Consider the following 18,975-nt stretch of genomic DNA (forward strand, 5'->3'; position numbering starts at 1 on the left):
GGGTGCTTTCGAACTGCTAGGTGGGCAGGAGCTGGGACCGAAAGACGGGAGCTCACCCCGCCGCGGGGATTCGAACCACCAACCATACGATCGGCAAGTCCTAGGCACTGAGGTTTTACCCACAGCGCCGACCCAAAACAAACATTTATACCAGATGGATGGGGTATAAATTATTATTATTATTATTATTATTAACAATAAAGTTACATTCCGATAGATGCATAATATATTATACTGATCACAGCATAGGTAAAATATGTTAGATTATGAACATCTTCCACCCAGAGTTAAAAATCAAAGCTCTGTCTCTTCTGCATTCAAGCCTCCATTAGCCTGAGGCTGTTTTCCTAGAGAAGAGATTAGCACATCCATTCTCTCCAGTAGCTTGAGAACAAAGAGTCACTCCACCCAAGATGGAAGCCAACAGATTAGCATATGCATAGACTTGTAATACATCCTGCTGCCTTGTGAATGAAGCACAGAGATACGGTCCCATGATACAGCCCCACAGAATTTGGTGTTAGCCACCCTGAGCCCGGCCCTGGCTGGGGAGGGCAGGGTATAAATAAATTATTATTATTATTATTATTATTATTGTTGTTGTTGTTGTTGTTGTTGTTGTTGTTAATCTGTTAGGCTCTCTTCTCAGCTCTTCTTTAGCTTCAGTGGAAATTTCCATGCCATGCATCACAGTATGCATGCAGACCCATTGCAGAGTTATTTTCCATTTCAGTATACAATTATACTTAACGTGGGATGGGCGGAGACAGAATCAAAATTGGACAGCCTTTGAGGAACTGTTCCTTCTCTTTGTGCTATACCAACCCTTCTCCACCGCTTTTGCGTGTGTGCACACATATGTAGAGGAAGCAATTCCTGCGGGAAGGGGTGCTGTTCGGATTTCCCACCTCGGACACTGATATGCCCAGTATTATGTCCCGAATGACAAATGAATTTTGTGCTTGAGTTGTACAAATGTAACTACTCTGCATTCTTCTTTGGGTTGATTGTGGGGTAGGTGACTCATCTACCGAACCGCAAATCATGAGCAGGGCAGCCCTAAAAAGTTTTGTTTCTCTAAGGGAAGTTTCTAGTCCATAAGATTGCAGAATCATCAGCTTGCTGCTGTTTTCTTTCCCCTGCCATTTCCTGCTACTCTAGGCAGAAGGATTAGCTCCTTCAGACAGGCAGACCTGGTCTCCCGCAACATACAGTACATCCATACCAGCGAGGAGGAGAAACATTCTGACACATTTGCCTTCTCCGTTTCTGATGGCACACACGAGGTGAGTGGATTTCCTTTTGTTCTTGGCAAAAGTCAGCTCCAGGCGGGCGCCCATCCATATTTGTTTGCACAAAGTTTGCAGGGAGGTTATCTGAAGCCAGCTGTTTATTGAGCATACACTCTGAATTTTTTTGTAGGAAGGTTGGTCAACGTTGTGGAAAGCAATCATTTTACCCACACTTTCCAGGGCATTTTCCCGTGACTTAGTCGGATTTTATGGGGAAAGGGGGAAGTTGGCAAGTTGTGTAAGAGATTGCCAAATCCACTTAAGTATGGAACCTGAAAAGACCCAGAAGACCCTGATGTTGGGAAAGATTGGCACAAGGAGAAGGGGATGACAGAGGACGAGATGGTTGGATAGTGTTCTCGAAGCTACCAACATGAGTTTGACCAAAACTCCACTGCGGGAGGCAGTGGAAGACAGGAGTGCCTGACGTGCTCTGGTCTATGGGTTCACGAAGAGTTGGACACGACTAAACGACTAAACAACAAAATGGAACCTGAATTTGCCAGTATGCAACTGAATTCCACCTGCAAAATTTCAAGAGTGCCCTAAATGCTCAGGCAGAGTTTGTCCATGGAAGTCGCGTTAGATGGGAATCTGGTTTTTATTTTCGCTTCATCTGTTTTCCCCTGTAGGTGAGCCAGAATTTTGACATCACCATTAACCCTGTAGACGACTCTTTGCCTGTTGTGCACAGCCCTGGGATGAGGGTTCAAGAAGGAGTGAGGAAGACCATCACAGAGTTTGAGCTTAAAGCCACAGACATGGACACAGAGGTGAAGCCCTTTTTGTGTCTTTCCTCCTTGGAGCACTGCAGAATTCTGCAAAATCCGTTTGGAATGAGAACTGTCCTGTGTCAGGGTCTAGTGTGCCCCAGGAGAAGGGAGGGAAGGAGTCTGACTCGGGAGAGGGGAGCAGTGATTTGTGGGGGGCCCTGTACCAGACAGGAGGCAAGAGTCAGAGGCAGGGGGTACTCCAGAGCTGGAAGGCTGAGCAAGGAGGGGTTGGAGGAAGAGGAGGAAGAGGCACGTCAGACAAGTGAAGGTCCAAGTGCTTCCCCACCATCTCCTGCACCACTGCCTCCCAGAACCAGGAGGGGGTTGAAAAGGGAGGAGCAGAGGAAGAGTTTTCACACATGCATAGTCTCCACTTATCTTGATCCCAGCTCTTCAGGTCCCCTTCACACATTCCCTTCTTGCTCGCAGGCCAGATCCATCACATTCACAATCGTGCAGCCGCCACGGCATGGCCTGATCGAATGGACCAGCGACGGGCACCGCTATCGTCAGACCCACACCTTCACAATGGAGGATGTCTTCCAGAACCGGATCAGTTATAGTCACGACGGGAGCAACTCCCTGGAGGACCGCTTCACCTTCACTGCTTCCGATGGATCCAATCCCTTTTTCGTCGTGGAGGAGGACAGGAAAGAGGTTGGTGGGGAAACCGTGCTGGCTTTAGAGCTCAGTCTGAGTCCATCCTGACACGTGGTAGCATCGTATGTAGCTTCAGGTTGAGAAGCGCAAATTTCAGCGCTTCCCTTTGGGTGGGTAGCTGGTGGTGGGTAGAGACCTCCATATCCACAGAAAGCTAACATGTTAAGGGGGGAAAAACTTAGTCAAGAACCTTTCTCCCTGTCCTGTAAGTTTTCAGCTGGCTGTGAGACTGTGCCTTAGTTTTCCTTGATTTCGTAGGGGACTTTTCAAATGTGTGCTCTCCCTACCGACAGTCTGAAATGATGCAGTCCAGCAATTCTGCTGCCAGTGTAACTATGATGGGTTAGTCAGTCTAATTCTGCCCTCAGAATGCAATATAAGTAGCAGAAACGGTGTAATCAATCCCGAGAAATATTTCCTGGATATTTCGAGAGGGAGGGCGGGGGTTACGTTCAAACGGTATATACATTTTACGAAATAACAGCACAAATGTTTTCTCAGCTTGTGACTGCTGTGCCCCAGTTGTTCAGAGTGGAAATTCTTCCTGTGGATGATGGAACCCCGAGAATTGTCACAAACTTGGGCCTGCAGTGGCTGGAGTACATGGATGGCAAGGTAGATTTTCACGTTTGCTTTGCTTTCAAGTCACACGTTTTGGTGCATGGAGAAAATTGGGAAAGGCTACTGGATAGGTGTCAGAGATGCAGAACAGAAAATGGGCAACTTTTCCAGGTCTTGAAAGTTGCATTGGCAATATAATTTGAAGACTACTTGGGCTTGAGCCCAGTCCTCCTGACCCAGATATTCTTACCTGCCCCAATTCTGGATTTGCCCTCCCTGTTAAACCTTAATATGAAGTATGTGGGTATTGCTTAAATTTATTCTATATTTATTTAGATGTTTTCATTAGGCTATTGTTTATGAGCATTTGCGGTTTGTTTACATTTCTGCAACTGTTAAGAGTGAAGGGCGTTAATTTTCTGATGCTGTGAGCTGTCTTGAGCTTGGTTTAACTGTGGAAAGGTAGCTGGTCAATCAGTGATGTTGAAGACAACTAGGGTCCTCATAGACATCAGGAGAAGGGCGAGATATTCTGTTCCTTTGTTCTACGCAGAAGATGTTCTATGCTGGATAGCTCAGTTGGTAGAGCATGAGGCTGGTTTGTGGGTTCGAGCCCTGCACTGGGTGAAAGATTCCTGCGTTGCTCGGGGTTGGACTAGATGACCCTTGTGGTCTTTTCCAACTCTACAATTCTGTGATTCTGTGTGGAAAGGCAGCCCTTGCCAGGGCTGGTCTACCCATGCAGTGGGCTGAAGAAGCTGCCTTGCATGGCAGAAACCCAGAATGCAGCGCTCTGCAAGTTCTCACAAGAGCTTCATGAGATCTTCTTGAACCTGCTGTTCTCACTTTATGGGCGCTGCTGCAGAACCCACATAAGGGAGGCTCCAGCAGGGGCAGGGAGGCACCTTCCTGTTTTGCCTCAGACTGTGAAATGGGATACGCCGCTCCAGCCCTCCACCGACACTGTATTCAAACATGCTTGCAAATCACTTTGAAGATCTAAATGATGGAAAGCCAGGATATGAATCAGCTAGGTAGATTAAAAATGACAAACGCCATAATTCCAGCTGCGAACGACACACCTGTTAGAGACAAGGCTGGCACTGTGAGCCCTCCCCACCTCTGAGAGTCAGTGTGGTGTAGTGGTTAAGAGCAGTGGACTTGTAATCTGGTGAACCGGGTTCGCTTCCCTGCCCCTCCACATGCAGCTGCTGGGTGATCTTGGGCCAGTCACACTTCTCTGAAGTCTCTCAGCCCCACTCACCTCACAGAGTGTTTGTTGTGGGGGAAGAAGGGAAAGGAGAATGTTAGCCGCTTTGAGACTCCTTAGGGTCGTGATAAAGCGGGATTTCAAATCCAAACTCTTCTTCTTTGTTGTGGGGTTGCTGCCTGGCCAAGTGGAGTCTGTAGCCCCAAAGTTCCTGGGCAAATCCCATTCTGAACAAGCCCCAAACTCACTCTGTGGTCAACTGAAAATGGGAGTGCGTGCAATTCTTCTTTCAAGTGGGGGCACTTCGCATTTTGATGCACCCCCTCTCCAAACGGAAGATACCTTTTCCCGACTCACCGGAGAAGAGCTCCATCTTTCCTCTTTTATTTCAGGCCTGGCATGGAGCTTTTCCACACCAAATGTTACGTGGGTTGAAACGCATACTGGAGAAACATCTTGCCTCCTTGCTTACTCTCCAGCATCACTGATGATTAAATGCCCACAGGTTGTCCTTACAGCTGTGCCTCATTGCCCAGATCTTCTGGGGCATGAAATCTATAAACCTTGCCATGTGGTATTGACTGAAAAAACGGGGGGGGGGGTGGTTCTGGAGTTAAGAGTGCTTTAAGCGAAGGGGGAGTTGTGTTTCTTCCTTAATGCTGCCAGCCGCGATGATGGATGGAGCAGGGCTCCGCTGCTTGTTGCATCAGCAGCTGTGGCTAAACAAAGCCATCCATCTTAAACTGCAGGACTAAGGTCCCTGACAGCACAGTTCCTTCCCACCCACTCCGTAGACCTGCACACTCCGATGTCTTACTCTGCTGCTATTGGCATTTGCCTTCCTGAAGTGCTCGTTGATTAATTGCTGTGATTAATCAAGCAATTCTTCCATCACCAATTAAAAGGTGTGGAAATGAAGGCTGGTGCTTTTTAAAAATAAATAAATTCGAAGCTCTGCTATGTGGATAGGTGTTGGTGCTAGCATCTGTTTCCCACCCTACTTGGTGTAAGTTCAAACCTTCAAGAGCCAGTTACAGGTAGGTAGCTGTGTTGGTCTGCCGTAGTCGAAACAAAATAAAATAATAAAATAAAAAATTCCTTCCAGTAGCACCTTAGAGACCAACTAAGTTAGTTATTGGTAGTTTAGATTTCGTTGTAAGCGGTGGTGTTTTCTGGTCACATCCATTTGGATTCTGTGGCGGAAGCAATTGAGTGCCGCAAGATGAGTGCAATTGAAGCAAGATGAGTGCCGCACCCCATAGTCGCCTTTGACTGGACTTAACCATCCAGGGGTCCTTTACCTTTACTGTGGCTGCAGAGGCAGGTAACTCGTAAATGCTGCCTCCAGCGTTGTTTTTGCTGCATTAGCAGCAGCAAAGTGACCTCCCTGGGGCGCAAGCCTGGGCAGTGTGTATGGACGTCATGGGCTGCCCAGACAACAAGACTCCCCCACCCCAGCATCCCTGTTGAGGTCCAAAGTGTGTGTAGTTTGGGAGCTGCACGGCCAGGGAAAAAACAATTCTGTGCAGGGTTGTAAAGACTGCAGAGAGAATAATTGGGTGCACTCTTCCCACCTTGGATCAAATCTACGCTTCCAGGTGCCATAAGAAAGCTGCAGAGATAGTGCGTACCCCGGAAATGATCTCTTTCAGCTTCTGCCTTCTGGAAGAAGGTACAGGCTTATAAAGACTAGGACTAGCCGCCTGAGAAACAGTTTCTATCCCAATGCAATTTTGGTTTTAAACCAAGTTTAAGGTAGTCTCTATGGGAGTATATTGTATTTAATTATGGGGTATCAGAGTTTTTAGGGGGTTAACCAGGCTGGGATAGCTGGGATAGCAGGCTTGTTGGTTTTTGAATGTCTGATGTAGATTTCTTCAATTTCGTTGTTCTGTGTGAGACAATGATAATAAAGATTATCGTATCGTAAAGGAAAGCAGAGTTTGGCACCAGCTTGGCTGCAGGAGTTGCTGGAAGGAGGTGTACGAAGCGCCGTCCAACCATTTTAGGGACTCCATTCCAGATTAGTGTAGGATTTATTCCCTAGCCTTTTCTTCTCCCAAATATACCCCGCAAGGCGGTGGGTACAGATTTTTCCTTGGAGGTTTACTCCCGAAGCCTTTCTCACAAGTGAGTATGGCTGCAAAGCAGCAGAGGTTAAGGATCAGAGTTTTCCTTCTCCAATAAAACTGATACCAGCCTTGGACCCTGCTTTCTGCTTCCTCCCATCACATGTTCTGCTGTGGATATAGGGAAATGGCATCTTCAATGTCTTCAGGTAGGGATGTGAAAGATTCCCTGCCTGAAACCTTAGAGAGCTGCTGCCAATCTGTGTAGACAACACTGAACTAGATGGACTCTGTGGTCCCAGCCTAAAGCAGCTTTCTGTGTTCCTAGATACAGGCATCATAGCAGCCAAGTGGGTTTGAACTTATTAATCGTCTTGGCTGAGCAACAGGGTAAGAATAACTGGATAAATAGATAAACAATCAAACTGCTTAACTGACCACATAGTGGAGCCTTGATTTTCCAGAACTCCTTCTAGTTTCCTTGCCCTCCTTTCCCCTCCCTCTTCTTCCAAAGCAACTCGTCTCTTCCTATGCTTCCTTCTGAGAAGGGTAGATTTCGGAGCCAGTTCTTAAGGGACGGACATTCAGATTTACGAATGTAGCCCAAGGGAATAGCCTTTATCCATTGGAATAAACTCTTAGTTCCAGCTTTCAGGCTCAGACCCAGGAACTGTTGATACCATCTCTATAAGTGTATAAACACTGGCTTCGTGTTTTCAATCCAGCCAAAAAATCTGATCACCAAGAAAGAGTTGTTGACTATGGATCCCGATACAGAAGACAAACAGCTGATCTATGAGATAACAGCTGGGCCAGAGCACGGTTATGTGGAGAAGAAGTTGCAGCCGGGAGTGTCAGTGACTACATTTACTCAAGGTAGGAAAGCAATGCTAGGAAAGACTTTTGCCCTTTTTTGTGCTTCATCACAGTTTTAACTGCACTGTATTACTTTTCGGGGGATGCAGGCGGCACTGTGGGTTAAACCACAGAGCCTAGGACTTGCCAATCAGAAGGTCGGCGGTTTGATTCCCTGCGACAGGGTGAGCTCCCATTGCTCGGTCCCTGCTCCTGCCAACCTAGCAGTTCGAAAGTACGTCAAAGTGCAAGTAGATAAATAGGTACCACTCCGGCGGGAAGGTAAATGGCGTTTCCATGCATTGCTCTGGTTCGCCAGAAGCGGCTTAGTCATGCTGGCCACATGACCCAGAAGCTGTACGCCGGCTCCCTCGGCCAATAAAGTGAGATGAGCGCTGCAACCCCAGAGTCGGCCACGACTGGACCTAATGGTCAGGGGTCCCTTTACCTTTACCTTTATTATTTTTTTGTATGTTGGAGGCCAGGGAAGAACCAATCGGTCTAAATTTGGTTTGTGCCAATTCAACATGTGTTTGGTTTTAAGTCTCGTCCACATTCCACAAATTGGAACAACACAGTGGGGCTTCTGAATTTCACAAGGAGGGACTGAAGGCATTGCATTGCATGCATTTTTTTTGAAAGGGAATGCAAATTGCATAAATGAATGAATGAGGAGGCTGAGAAATCTCAGAGCCATCTCCAAGCCACATCCATCAGGGCTGTTTGTAGTTCTTTGTGTCGTTCCAGCTTTATTCAAACATTTTACATCAATTTGCAAGCCACATCCAGAAACCAGGATATCCTTATGACTTATATCACTTCCTCAGCCTGCTACCCTCCAGATGTTGTTCAACTCCAGCTCCCATCATCTCTTGACGGGCCTTCTCTGCAGTAGCTCCCTGTCTGTGGAATGCTCTTCCTAGGGAAGTTCGCCTGGCGCCTTCATTGTACACCATTAGGCAAAAACATTCCTTTTTAACCAGGCCTTTGGTTGATTTGATTTACGTCCCATGTCCTTTTAAAATATGCTGGGGGGGGGCTATTGGGTTGTTGTTTTTATTTTTATTATGTATTTTGTGGTTTTATGTCTTGATTTTATTCTGTGAACCACCCTGAAACCGCCGGGTATAAGGCGGTATATAAATTAAGTAAATAAATAAATTGGTCATGGTGGCAGGGACTGATAGAATCATAGAGTTGGAAGGAACCGCAAGGGATAGGTAGTGGAACCCCCTGCAGTGCAGGAATCTTTTACCCAACATGGGGCTCAAACCCACGACCCTAAGATCAAGAATCTTTTGTTGTTGTTTAGTCATTTAGTTATGTCCGACTCTCCATGACCCCATGGACCAGAGCACACCAGGCACTCCTGTCTTCCACTGCCTCCTGCAGTTTGGTCAAACTCATGCTGTTAGCTTCGAGAACACTGTCCAACCATCTTGTCCTCTGTCGTCCCCTTCTCCTTGTGCCCTCAATCTTTCCCAGCATTAGGATCTTTTCCAGGGAGTCTTCTCTTCTCATGAGGTAGCCAAAGTCTTGGAGCCTCAGCTTCAGGATCTGTCCTTCCAGTGAGCACTCAGGGCTGATTTCCTTAAGAATGGAGAGGTTTGATCTTCTTGCAGTCCACGGGACCCTCAAGAGTCTCCTCCAGCACCAGAATTCAAAAGCATGCTCTACTAAAGCAGGAATGGGAGTCTCAACAACATCTGGAGGGTTATCGAAAATGTATAACTTTTTACTGGAATGGAACACAAAGGTGGACTGACAAAAGAAGTAATTATAAAATGGGCAATAGATTTTGGATATAGCATCGAATATGATGCTTGGGTGAAACTGGAACGAAGGTTTACAATTTACGGCGTGTACTACTTTAAAAGAAAACATAATGAAAATGATGTACCGCTCGTATTTAACACCTGTCAAGCTAGAAAAATGTACAGAATGAGCAGTAAAGCATGTTCGAAATGTAGAATGAAGGATGGAGAATTTTTTCACATGTGGTGGACGTGTGAGAAAATGAAAAAAAAATTGGGATATAATTTACAACGAATTGAAAAAATTGTTTAAATATACTTTCCAAAAAAACCCAGAAGCATTTTGGCTGGGGTTGATAGGAGATGAAATAAGAAAAGCAGATCAGAGATTATTTATGTATGCTACGACTGCTGCCAGAATCTTAGTAGCCCCAAAATGGAAAACTCAGGAAATACCAACAGAGTGGCAGACAAAAATGGTTGAATATGTCGAATTAGGAAAACTGACCCACAGAATCCGTAACCAAGAGGAAACAAAGTTCAGAAGTGAATGGAGTAAATTTGTGGAGTATATACCTAATAATTGTAGAAGTTTAAAGACTGTAGTAGGATTAAAATAAATCTTATGACATGAATAGGATGATGTTCAGAATCTGTGAAAAAAGGAAAGATTAATATGAAAACCTCTGAAGGGAGGGAGGGAAGTCCATGCTCGATAGAGCGTTGAGAAAATAAGTGCACATAAGATTGTAGAACATTAGTGTATTTATTTTGTTTTGTTTGTGTTAAAGAAAACTTAACAAGAAGCATTTTAAAAAAAACATCTGGGGGGAAACCAAGTTGGGGGAGGCTGGTATCTACGTATGCAAAAATTGTTAAGTTCGAAGATTAGTTCATTGAAGCGTCTCTTCCCAACAGAGGAAGTGAATTTGGGATTGATCGAGTACGTGCTACACGAGGAGCAGACTCAAGAGACAGAAGACAGTTTTCAGTTTCTTGTAAAGGACAGCAAACCCAGTGTGGTCACAGACAATACCTTCCATATCCAGTGGTCTCTTATCAGCTTTCAGCACACCAGGTAAGCTACTCAGCCGAGCAGCACAGAAAATTAAGGCATGCTATACTTCAGAATGCTAAAGATCTAGCAGCTGCCTGTCAACTTTAATCTGCTTCAGTCATTGGCTGAGTCCTTGCTGCTGTGATGTCATGGAATGTTCACAAACAGTCGGAGGCTAGAAGCTTGCTTGTCTTTGAGGATTGTCGTTTTAATTGTTTGTAAGCCACTTTGGGTGTTATTTTAATAGAAAAGCAATCTATAAATATTTCAAATAGAGTATAGAGTATTTTTCGCTCTATAGGACGCACCTGACCATAAGACGCACCTAGTTTTAGAGGGGGAGAACAAGAAAAAAAATCTCTCCCTCTCTGCACAGCGCCCCTTCAGCTAAGCGGCAGGAGAAGCGGAGCCCCTTCCATTTCTCCTCCCGCTTCGCCGAAGGGGCGCTGTGCAGAGATGGAAAACAGCGCCTCTCCAGCAAAGCGAAGCCAGGAGAGCAAGAGGGATCAGTGCGCACCGACCCCTCTTGCTCTCCTGGCTTCAGGGATAGCCTCCCAGAGCCTCTGGAGCACAGCAGGAGTGCTCCCGCTGCACTCCGGAGGCTTCGCATTGCTTTCGCTGAAGCCAAGGAGCCTGCATTCGCTCCATAAGACACACACACATTTCCCCTTAATTTTTGGAGAGGAAAAAGTGTGTCTTATAGAGTGAAAAATACGGTAGATAAACAGGAGGGAGGGGGTGAGGTCACTTTAAACAGGAGGGAAAACTTCCGGAGGTCAGCTTTGTGATGTTATCAGAAATCAGGGACCCGGGCAAAGGTGCCAGAGAGACCTGGGAACTGGAAGCCGAACAGCAAGAAGACCCAGGAGATAGGGAGTGTGTGGAATAAATAGCCCTTGTGCAGTGGGTTAAGAAACAGAAAGGGGTGGTTGGAGGAGTCTTGGCAACCCGAGGAGACTGTAGAGTTGAAGAACTAAGCAAGTAGCTTGGGGAGGGGAACATATGTATGAGGTACAGGGACAGAAAAATAGGTGTGTCATTGACAAGAAGAAGGGAAAGCGGCAGGGGTACCGGGTGGGCAGGCAGGATGGGCTGCCTGGCTGGGCTCAAACCACCAACCTTCTGGTTAACAGCCAGATGCACTGACCCATTGTGCCACCTGCCCCAGACGAAGACTGATGGGTCTGCATGTGTGTTGTGGATGGGGGCGAAATGGGGTCGACTTTCCATTTGCTGACTTAAACTAATCAGCCGGATCTGTCTAACTTCAGCCTCTGTATTTGCTCATTTATTTTATTTACTTGCATATTTTGTTATCCCGCCTAATCTCCCAAGGGGAACTCAAGGCAGCGCACAGATCAGATTACAACAGATAATATTTACATCTGATTAGCTGATAACGAGCAACACACTACAGGATGCATTGTTCAACCAGATTGGTACTAACTAGATTTCTGACAAGAAGAATTTTTTCGTGGCACTTTTATTTACTTATTTTTTCCCCCGGCGTCAGATCACGCCAATTCAATTATGGCGAATCACCCTAATTAAGGCAGATTGCACATTCTTTGCTGAACGAGAGGAAGCAAATGCACTGAAATTAATTAAACCGATACAAACTGAATGTAGCGATCGACTTCAGCCCCCTGAAATCAGTGGGACATGAATTCACAATTTAGCAGGATTCAGCCCCACTGGTTTCTGTGCACTTCACAGCCTCTGGGCTGCATCTTCTTGGTTACATGGAGGGGAGGGGGAAAACTCATTCTCTCCTCTCTCTCTTTCCAGCTACAATGTCAGTGAAAAGGCAGGCTCCATCAGTGTCACAGTGAAGAGGACAGGTAACCTCAAACAATATGCTATTGTTCTGTGCCGTACGGAGCAGGGAACTGCCACCTCCAGCTCAGCTTCACGGCCAGGAGAACAGGACTACGTGGAATATGCAGGCCAGGTGGGTTCAGGAAAAACACTGCACACCTTGGGGGAAAATCCACAGTGGAATGCTCTACACCATGGGTAGGCAAACTACCCATTGAGTTTGAGTTGTGCTCGGTGGAGGGCAGGGGGACACTTGCCGAAACTCTAGCCCATGGGTAGGCAAAAACTAAGCCCAATCACCTTCTAAATCTGGCCTGCGGACGGTCTGGGAATGAGCGTGTTTTTACATGAGTTGAGTGCGTCCTTTTATTTAAAATGCATCTCTGGGTTATTTGTGGGGCCTGCCTGATATTTTCACATGCATAGAATGTGTGCTTTTATTTAAAATGCATCTCTGGGTTATTTGTGGAGCATAGGAATTCGTTCATTTTTTTTTTCTTTTCAAAATATAGTCTGGCCCCCCGCAAGGTCTGAGGGACAGTGGACCGGCCCCCTGCTGAAAAAAGTTTGCTGATCCCTGCTCTACAATGTCTTACCCAAAGGGTGAAGTGTTAGGTGGGCATGGCAAGAAGCCCAGAGAAGCTTCCTGGGCTGAACCTCTTCCTTTCACCCAGCTGTGAAAAACGTGGCAGAGAGTATTGAGTCAGGAGCCACCTAAACTGGGCATCTCCAGTTTGGGGTTGGCAGCTCTTGTCCGATGTCAAGACCAGGCCAGCTGTACCCAAATCCAGACCTAGAAGGGCGTCTTCAGTTTGGCATACTTGCAGTCAGATGTCAGGTTTGGGGACGTGAGTCAGACATAGCTGAAGGCAAGGGCTGGAGTCCATCAGGGAAGGGATGGTCTTCTGTCGCTCAAATAAGGGAAGAAGTCCAGGCTGCCAGACCTGGAAAACCCCAGGTGCTTCCTACTGTCTGCCAGTCACAGAGACTGATGTTCCTCAGTTCTGCTTCCCACTGCGCCTGAGCATCTCAGGTATCTCAGTAAGCAAAGTTTCCTTCTCGTCCCATGTGAGACCCAGTTTATGCCCCAAAGTCCCTAACATCCCACTGTTTAACTGTATCTCTGTCAGGCTTTGGGGAATCGACTTCCTCCCCCATGGCAGTAAATAAGAAGAGATCAAACGAAAGGAACGTATTACCAGTTAGATTCTTTAATAATCACAGTGAGAGACAAAAGAACCAATCTACCTAGAATGGCGGTGCTCCCAATTAAGGCTCACACCCCATCAGTCCCTATTAATCTACGTCACTCCTACATCTTGTAATCTGAGTTTGTACCATCTGCGCTTTCTGTTCTGAGACTTTCTGAGCTCTTCTCGACCTTGGGAGGAATGCTGTCCAACGACTGTAAATTTGTTACCCCTCTCTCTCCCAGTGCTTCTTCTCCTATCTGTTCCCCATCCAGTATTTCCCAGCTTCTGCCTTCTGAACTATGCCCTTCTGCAAACCCCTGTTCCAAATCTATACTGTCCTCCTGCTCCTGGGAAGATTCAGGATTGGGGTGGGTGGTGGTGGCTCCCACCATTCTTCCTCAGTGCAGCCCTCCTCAGCGCAGTCCCTGACAACCTCTGGGATGGGGAGATGTGCCTTAGTGTGGAGGGGAACTGGATCACAGAATAGGATTAAGAAAGGCAAGAGTAGAAAAACATACAGGGCAGCTTAAGAGGTGTAGCAACACTGAGTCAATAATGTTGTTGTTGTTTAGTTGTTTAGTTGTGTCTGACTCTTCGTGACCCCATGGCCCAGAGCACGCCAGGCACTCCTGTCTTCCATTGCCTCCCACAGTTTGGTCAAACTCATGCTGGTAGTTTCGAGAACACTATCCAACCATCTCGTCCTCTGTCGTCCCTTCTCCTTGTGCCCTCCATCTTTCCCAACATCAGGGTCTTTTCCAGGGAGTCTTCTCTTCTCATGAGGTGGCCAAAGTATTGGGGCCTCAGCTTCAGGATCTGTCCTTCCAGTGAGCACTCAGGGCTGATTTCCTTCAGAATGGATCGGTTTGATCTTCTTGCAGTCCATGGGACTCTCAAGAGTCTCCTCCAGCACCATAATTCAAAAGCATCAATTCTTCGGCGATCAGCCTTCTTTTTGGTCCAGCTCTCATTTCCATACGTCACTACTGGGAAAACCATAGCTTTAACTATATGGACCTTTGTCGGCAAGGTGATGTCTCTGCTTTTTAAGATGCTGTCTAGGTTTGTCATTGCTTTTCTCCCGAGAAGCAGGCGTCTTTTAATTTCGTGACTGCTGGCACCATTTGCAGTGATCATGGAGCCCAAGAAAATAAAATCTCTCAATGCCTCCATTTCTTCCCCTTCTGTTTGCCAGGAGGTGATGGGACCACTGGCCATGATATCAGTTTTTTTGATGTTGAGCTTCAGACCATATTTTGTGCTCTCCTCTTTCACCCTCATTAAAAGGTTCTTTAATTCCTCCTCACTTTTGAGTCAATAATGACCGTTCCCAAATAATGTCTCGCTGCCGTGGAACTCATAAAATAGCAGCAGCAGCAGGCCTGTTTCCCAGTTGAGGTCTGTTTCACCCTTTTAAACCTCTCTGCACTTAGTCAATGCACAACCTTGCTCCACACAGGTTCAGTTTGATGAACGGGAGGACACGAAATCCTGCACTATCCTGATAAACGACGACAATGTCTTTGAGAACACGGAGAGCTTCACTGTGGAGCTCAGCATGCCAGCCTATGCCTTGCTGGGGGACATCACCGAGGCCAAAGTCTTCATCAATGATGCGGAAGATGAGCCTACCTTGCAGTTTGACAAGAAAGTCTACCACATCAGTGAGAGTGCTGGCATCCTCTCTGCCCCCATTGAAAGGAAAGGTGTGTTGCATTACAGCTTAGTGTAGGGGATGGGAAGAAGGTGCAAACTGACTTCCAGTAAATAATACAATCCTAAGGGACGCGGGTGGCACTGTGGTCTAAACCACTGAGCCTCTTGGGCTTGCTGATCAGAAGGTTGACGGTTCGAATCCCCGCGATGGGGTGAGCTCCTGTTGCTCGGTCCCTGCTCCTGCCAACCTAGCAGTTCGAAAGCATACCAGTGCAAGTAGATAAATAGGTACCACTCCGGTAAACGGCGTTTCCGTGCGCTGCTCTAGTTTTGGTGTTCCGTTAAGCCAGAAGCTGCTTAGTCATGCTGGCCACATGACCCGGAAAAACTGTCTGCGGACAAACGTCGGCTCCCTTGGCCTGTAAAGCGAGATGAGCGCCGCAACCCCAGAGTCATCCGCGACTGGACTTAACTGTCAGGGGTCCCTTTACCTTTACTTTTTAAGGTTGCACACTTTGAAACAACCAACAGCAGCATTCCAAGCCCCTTCATTAACAATTCAGTATATTTGGCCAAAATATAGATGTCAGAAATAAATGTAACGTTACACTGTGACTGGACAATTCACTAACGTTTCGTACTGAAGCCTAGCAATAGAAATCCTAAAAGGGAATCTAGATTCGCATTAAAGTCATATAGCAACCCAAATGAACAACCAGCAGACAACAGTATGAAGCAAAAGGTAGGATCTAGTTTCAGTTCATTAGCAAATTTTTAAGCAAAACTAAGTCTGCACTCAAGGGTCTAAACTCTGTATAAAGTAATATGAAAGTAGAAATTTTATATTTATTTATTACATTTATATGCCACCTTTATCTTCCATTGAGACCAAGGTGGTGTACAGGTTTTTCTTCCCCATTGCATCCTCACAACAACCCGGTGAGGTAGGTTAGACTCAGAGGTGGTGACTGGCCCAAGGCCACACAGTGAGCTTCATGGCAGAGTGGGGATTCCATCCCTGGTCTCCAGGGTCCAACCGTGTAAGAATTATGCCACACCCCAAAAATGGAAATTACAGGAGACCCCAACGATAATAGAATGGCAGGCCAATTTTTTTGAGTACACAGAATTAGCTAAAATGACATATAGAATTCGAGACCAAAAAGGTACAAAGTTCGAAGAAGTGTGGGGTAAATTTGTGGTATATATAATAAATAACTGTAGAAGTTTCAAAACTACGGCAGGGTTAACATAAATCCTGTGATGTGTATAGAAGGTCAATAAGAATCTACAAGAGAAGATATGTTTTAAGAAAACCGACGCAGGGAAGAAAGGAAGTCGCGGCATGAAGATACGCAATGTAAATAAGATGACCCAAAATGTTGATTGTAAAAGATTGTTTTATTTGTTGTTTGTGGAAAATTTAATAAAAAATCATTTGAAAAAAAAGGGGGGGAAAGAATTATGCCGCACAGGGGACACTTAATCTTAGGGTTGTGGGTTCGAGTCCCCAATTGGGCGAAAGAGTTGTGCATTTCAGGGGGTTGGAGTAGATGACCCACGTGGTCGCTTCCACCTGTACAACTCTGCGATTCTCTGAACCAGTTGCCCTGGAAAGCAACTTTTGTATAACTCTGTGCTGTGCATTGCATTACAGGCGACTCCAGCAGCACCGTGTCTGCAGTTTGCTACACAGTCCCCAAAAGTGCCAAAGGGAGCAGTGCACGTGCCTTAGAGTCTGGATCAGACTTCAAGTCCAGAGGGATGTCCAATGAGAATCGCGTGGTGCTGGGGCCTGGTGTCACCATGACCACCTGCGACGTGAAGCTGATTGACGACAGCGAGTACGAAGAGGAGGAGGAATTTGAAATTGCGCTTGCCGACGCGTCGGAGAACGCACGCATAGGGAGCATAGCTTCAGCGAAGGTCATGATTAGCGGTCCCAACGATGCCTCAACAGTGTCACTTGGAACGGCTACTTTTACAGTCAGCGAGGATGCAGGTGAGAGATTACGATTATTTATTTATTTTCAAAAAAAATATTAATTTCCCAAATTTATAACAAACATATCAACAAATACAAAAAGAAAACATAAAAAAACAAGCAAACATAGATCCTAACTGTAATAGTCCCACTTTTGTTAACATTGTTGGGTGACTTCCTCGAAGCCCCCTGGCTGAATTTCCATATATATCATTGTAGCAGTTTTCCAAAACTATTTTCACCTAAAATTTACTTAGTCAATTAACCTCTTTCTTCTTTACATTTTAACTTTAAACATATTATTCTATAACATCACATATTTAAATCCTAGGCCAATCTGATACTTGCAAGTAATTCTATTTAAGTTATCTTAACATATTTAGCTAAATAGTCTTTAAATTTCTTCCATTCCTCCTGGTACTCCTCCACCTTCTGGTCGCGGACTTTTCCGGTCGGGTCGGCTAGCTCCCAAAAGTCCATCATCTTCATCTGCCATTCCTGAGCTATGATTATTTTACCCTTCCTCTCTTCTTATGGGGCTCAAGTTTATTTTCAAAGAGTGCATAAGCCTACAGTGGTACCTTGGTTTTCGAACACAATCCGTTCTGGAAAACTGTTCATGTTCTGAAATGTTTGAAAACCACAGACTCAGCAGCCAACAGCCAGGCCTCCAGATCTTGCACTCAGCGGAAGCCACATGGCATGTTTGACTTCCAATGCGTGTTCGAAAACCAAAGCATTTACTTCTGGGTTTACAGAGTTCATAAACAAAAATGTTCGTCAATGAAGACATTCGAAAACGGAGGTACCACTGTATAGTTAAAGAAGGCACCAAATGTCCCCACTTCCAAGCATCTATGTGTTTGGCATCTGCCCACTTTAATGGGGGGAGATGCGAGTTCAAGTTCAGCTCTTATTATTATTTATTACACTGATACCTCCCTTCATCTGAGAATCACAGGGTGGTGTGCAAAATAAAAACACAGAAAACCATACAGTGGTGCCTCGCAAGACGAAATTAATTCGTTCCGCAAGTTTTTTCTTCTTGCGAGTTTTTCGTCTTGCGAAGCACGGTTTCCCATAGGAATGCATTGAAAATCAATCAATGCGTTCCTATGGAGACCGTCCGGGGACAGAGGGGAAGCGCCGCGCGCCTTCCCCTCTGTCCCCGGACCTGTTTAAAGCAAGGGGCAGCGGGGAGAAGATTGCTTCTCCCCGTTGCCTGCCCCGCAATCTCCGGGGACAGAGGGGAAGGTGCGCGCGCCTTCCCCTCTCTCCCCGGACCTGTTTTAAAGCAAGGGAAGGGGCAGCGGGGAGAATCGCTTCTCCCCGTTGCCGCCCCTTGCTTCAAAAGAGGTCCGGGGACAGCGGGGAAGACGCGCTGCGCTTCCCCGCTATCCCCGGAGCTTGTGGGGCAAGCTTCGTTTTGCGAAGCAAGCCCATAGGGAAATGCGTCTTGCGAAGCGGCTAAGAAAACGAAAAACTCCTTCGTCTAGCAAGTTTTTCATCTTCCGAGGCGTTCGTCTTGCGGGGTACCACTGTAATAACAAAAACGATAACCTCCCCTCCAGTTTCAAAGGCCAAAGGTTGTTTAATTAACCAGGGAAACCATGGTTTCTTTCATAGAATTGTAGAGTTGGAAGGGACCCCACGGTTCATTTATTGTAGTACAAAGCCTTGCAATGCAGGAATCTTTGTGTCCATTGACTTTTAGGCTACCTGCCTAGGAGCTATTTCTTCAAGGGCCAGCAAATTCAGACATAGGAAACTGCCTTGGTCCATTGGTTCTTCTAGCTCAGTATTGTCTGACTGGCAGTGGCTCTATAGGGTTTCAGGCAAGGCCTACTCAGAGATGCTGAGGATTGAACCAGATGTCTTCTGCATATGAAACAAGTGCTTGGATTCAAGCTGGGCTGCCAAGGAGAAAAAGACTTCCTTTGCAGGTGCAGCTTAAAAGCAAGCCACACCTGCAAAGGAAGAAAGGAGGAATCGAGAGCACCCGAAGAGTGTGCTCCAAATTCTACCCTTCGAAGTTCTATTGCCTGTTGTCATGGTGACATCAAGTGATGGGCAAATGGGTGTCCTCCACCATG

At 46.2% G+C, this 18,975-nt stretch overlaps 1 protein-coding gene across 2 annotated transcripts in view; it reads left to right on the forward strand.

Annotated features, from left to right (window-relative positions):
• The window catches only part of FRAS1 (Fraser extracellular matrix complex subunit 1), a 388,317-nt gene that overhangs the window by 326,965 nt on the left and 42,377 nt on the right, over positions 1 to 18,975 (forward strand). For both annotated transcript variants that reach the window (XM_083520384.1, XM_083520385.1), the window contains exons 47-55: positions 1,162 to 1,286; positions 1,925 to 2,065; positions 2,495 to 2,722; positions 3,227 to 3,340; positions 7,291 to 7,441; positions 10,093 to 10,252; positions 12,020 to 12,182; positions 14,702 to 14,948; positions 16,556 to 16,900. In XM_083520384.1, coding sequence (XP_083376510.1) covers positions 1,162 to 1,286; positions 1,925 to 2,065; positions 2,495 to 2,722; positions 3,227 to 3,340; positions 7,291 to 7,441; positions 10,093 to 10,252; positions 12,020 to 12,182; positions 14,702 to 14,948; positions 16,556 to 16,900 — 1,674 coding nt within the window. The remainder of the gene's footprint in view (positions 1 to 1,161; positions 1,287 to 1,924; positions 2,066 to 2,494; positions 2,723 to 3,226; positions 3,341 to 7,290; positions 7,442 to 10,092; positions 10,253 to 12,019; positions 12,183 to 14,701; positions 14,949 to 16,555; positions 16,901 to 18,975) is intronic.

This window comes from Podarcis liolepis, assembly GCF_965112155.1.
Source record: "Podarcis liolepis genome assembly, chromosome: 9".
Classification (NCBI taxonomy): domain Eukaryota; kingdom Metazoa; phylum Chordata; class Lepidosauria; order Squamata; family Lacertidae; genus Podarcis; species Podarcis liolepis.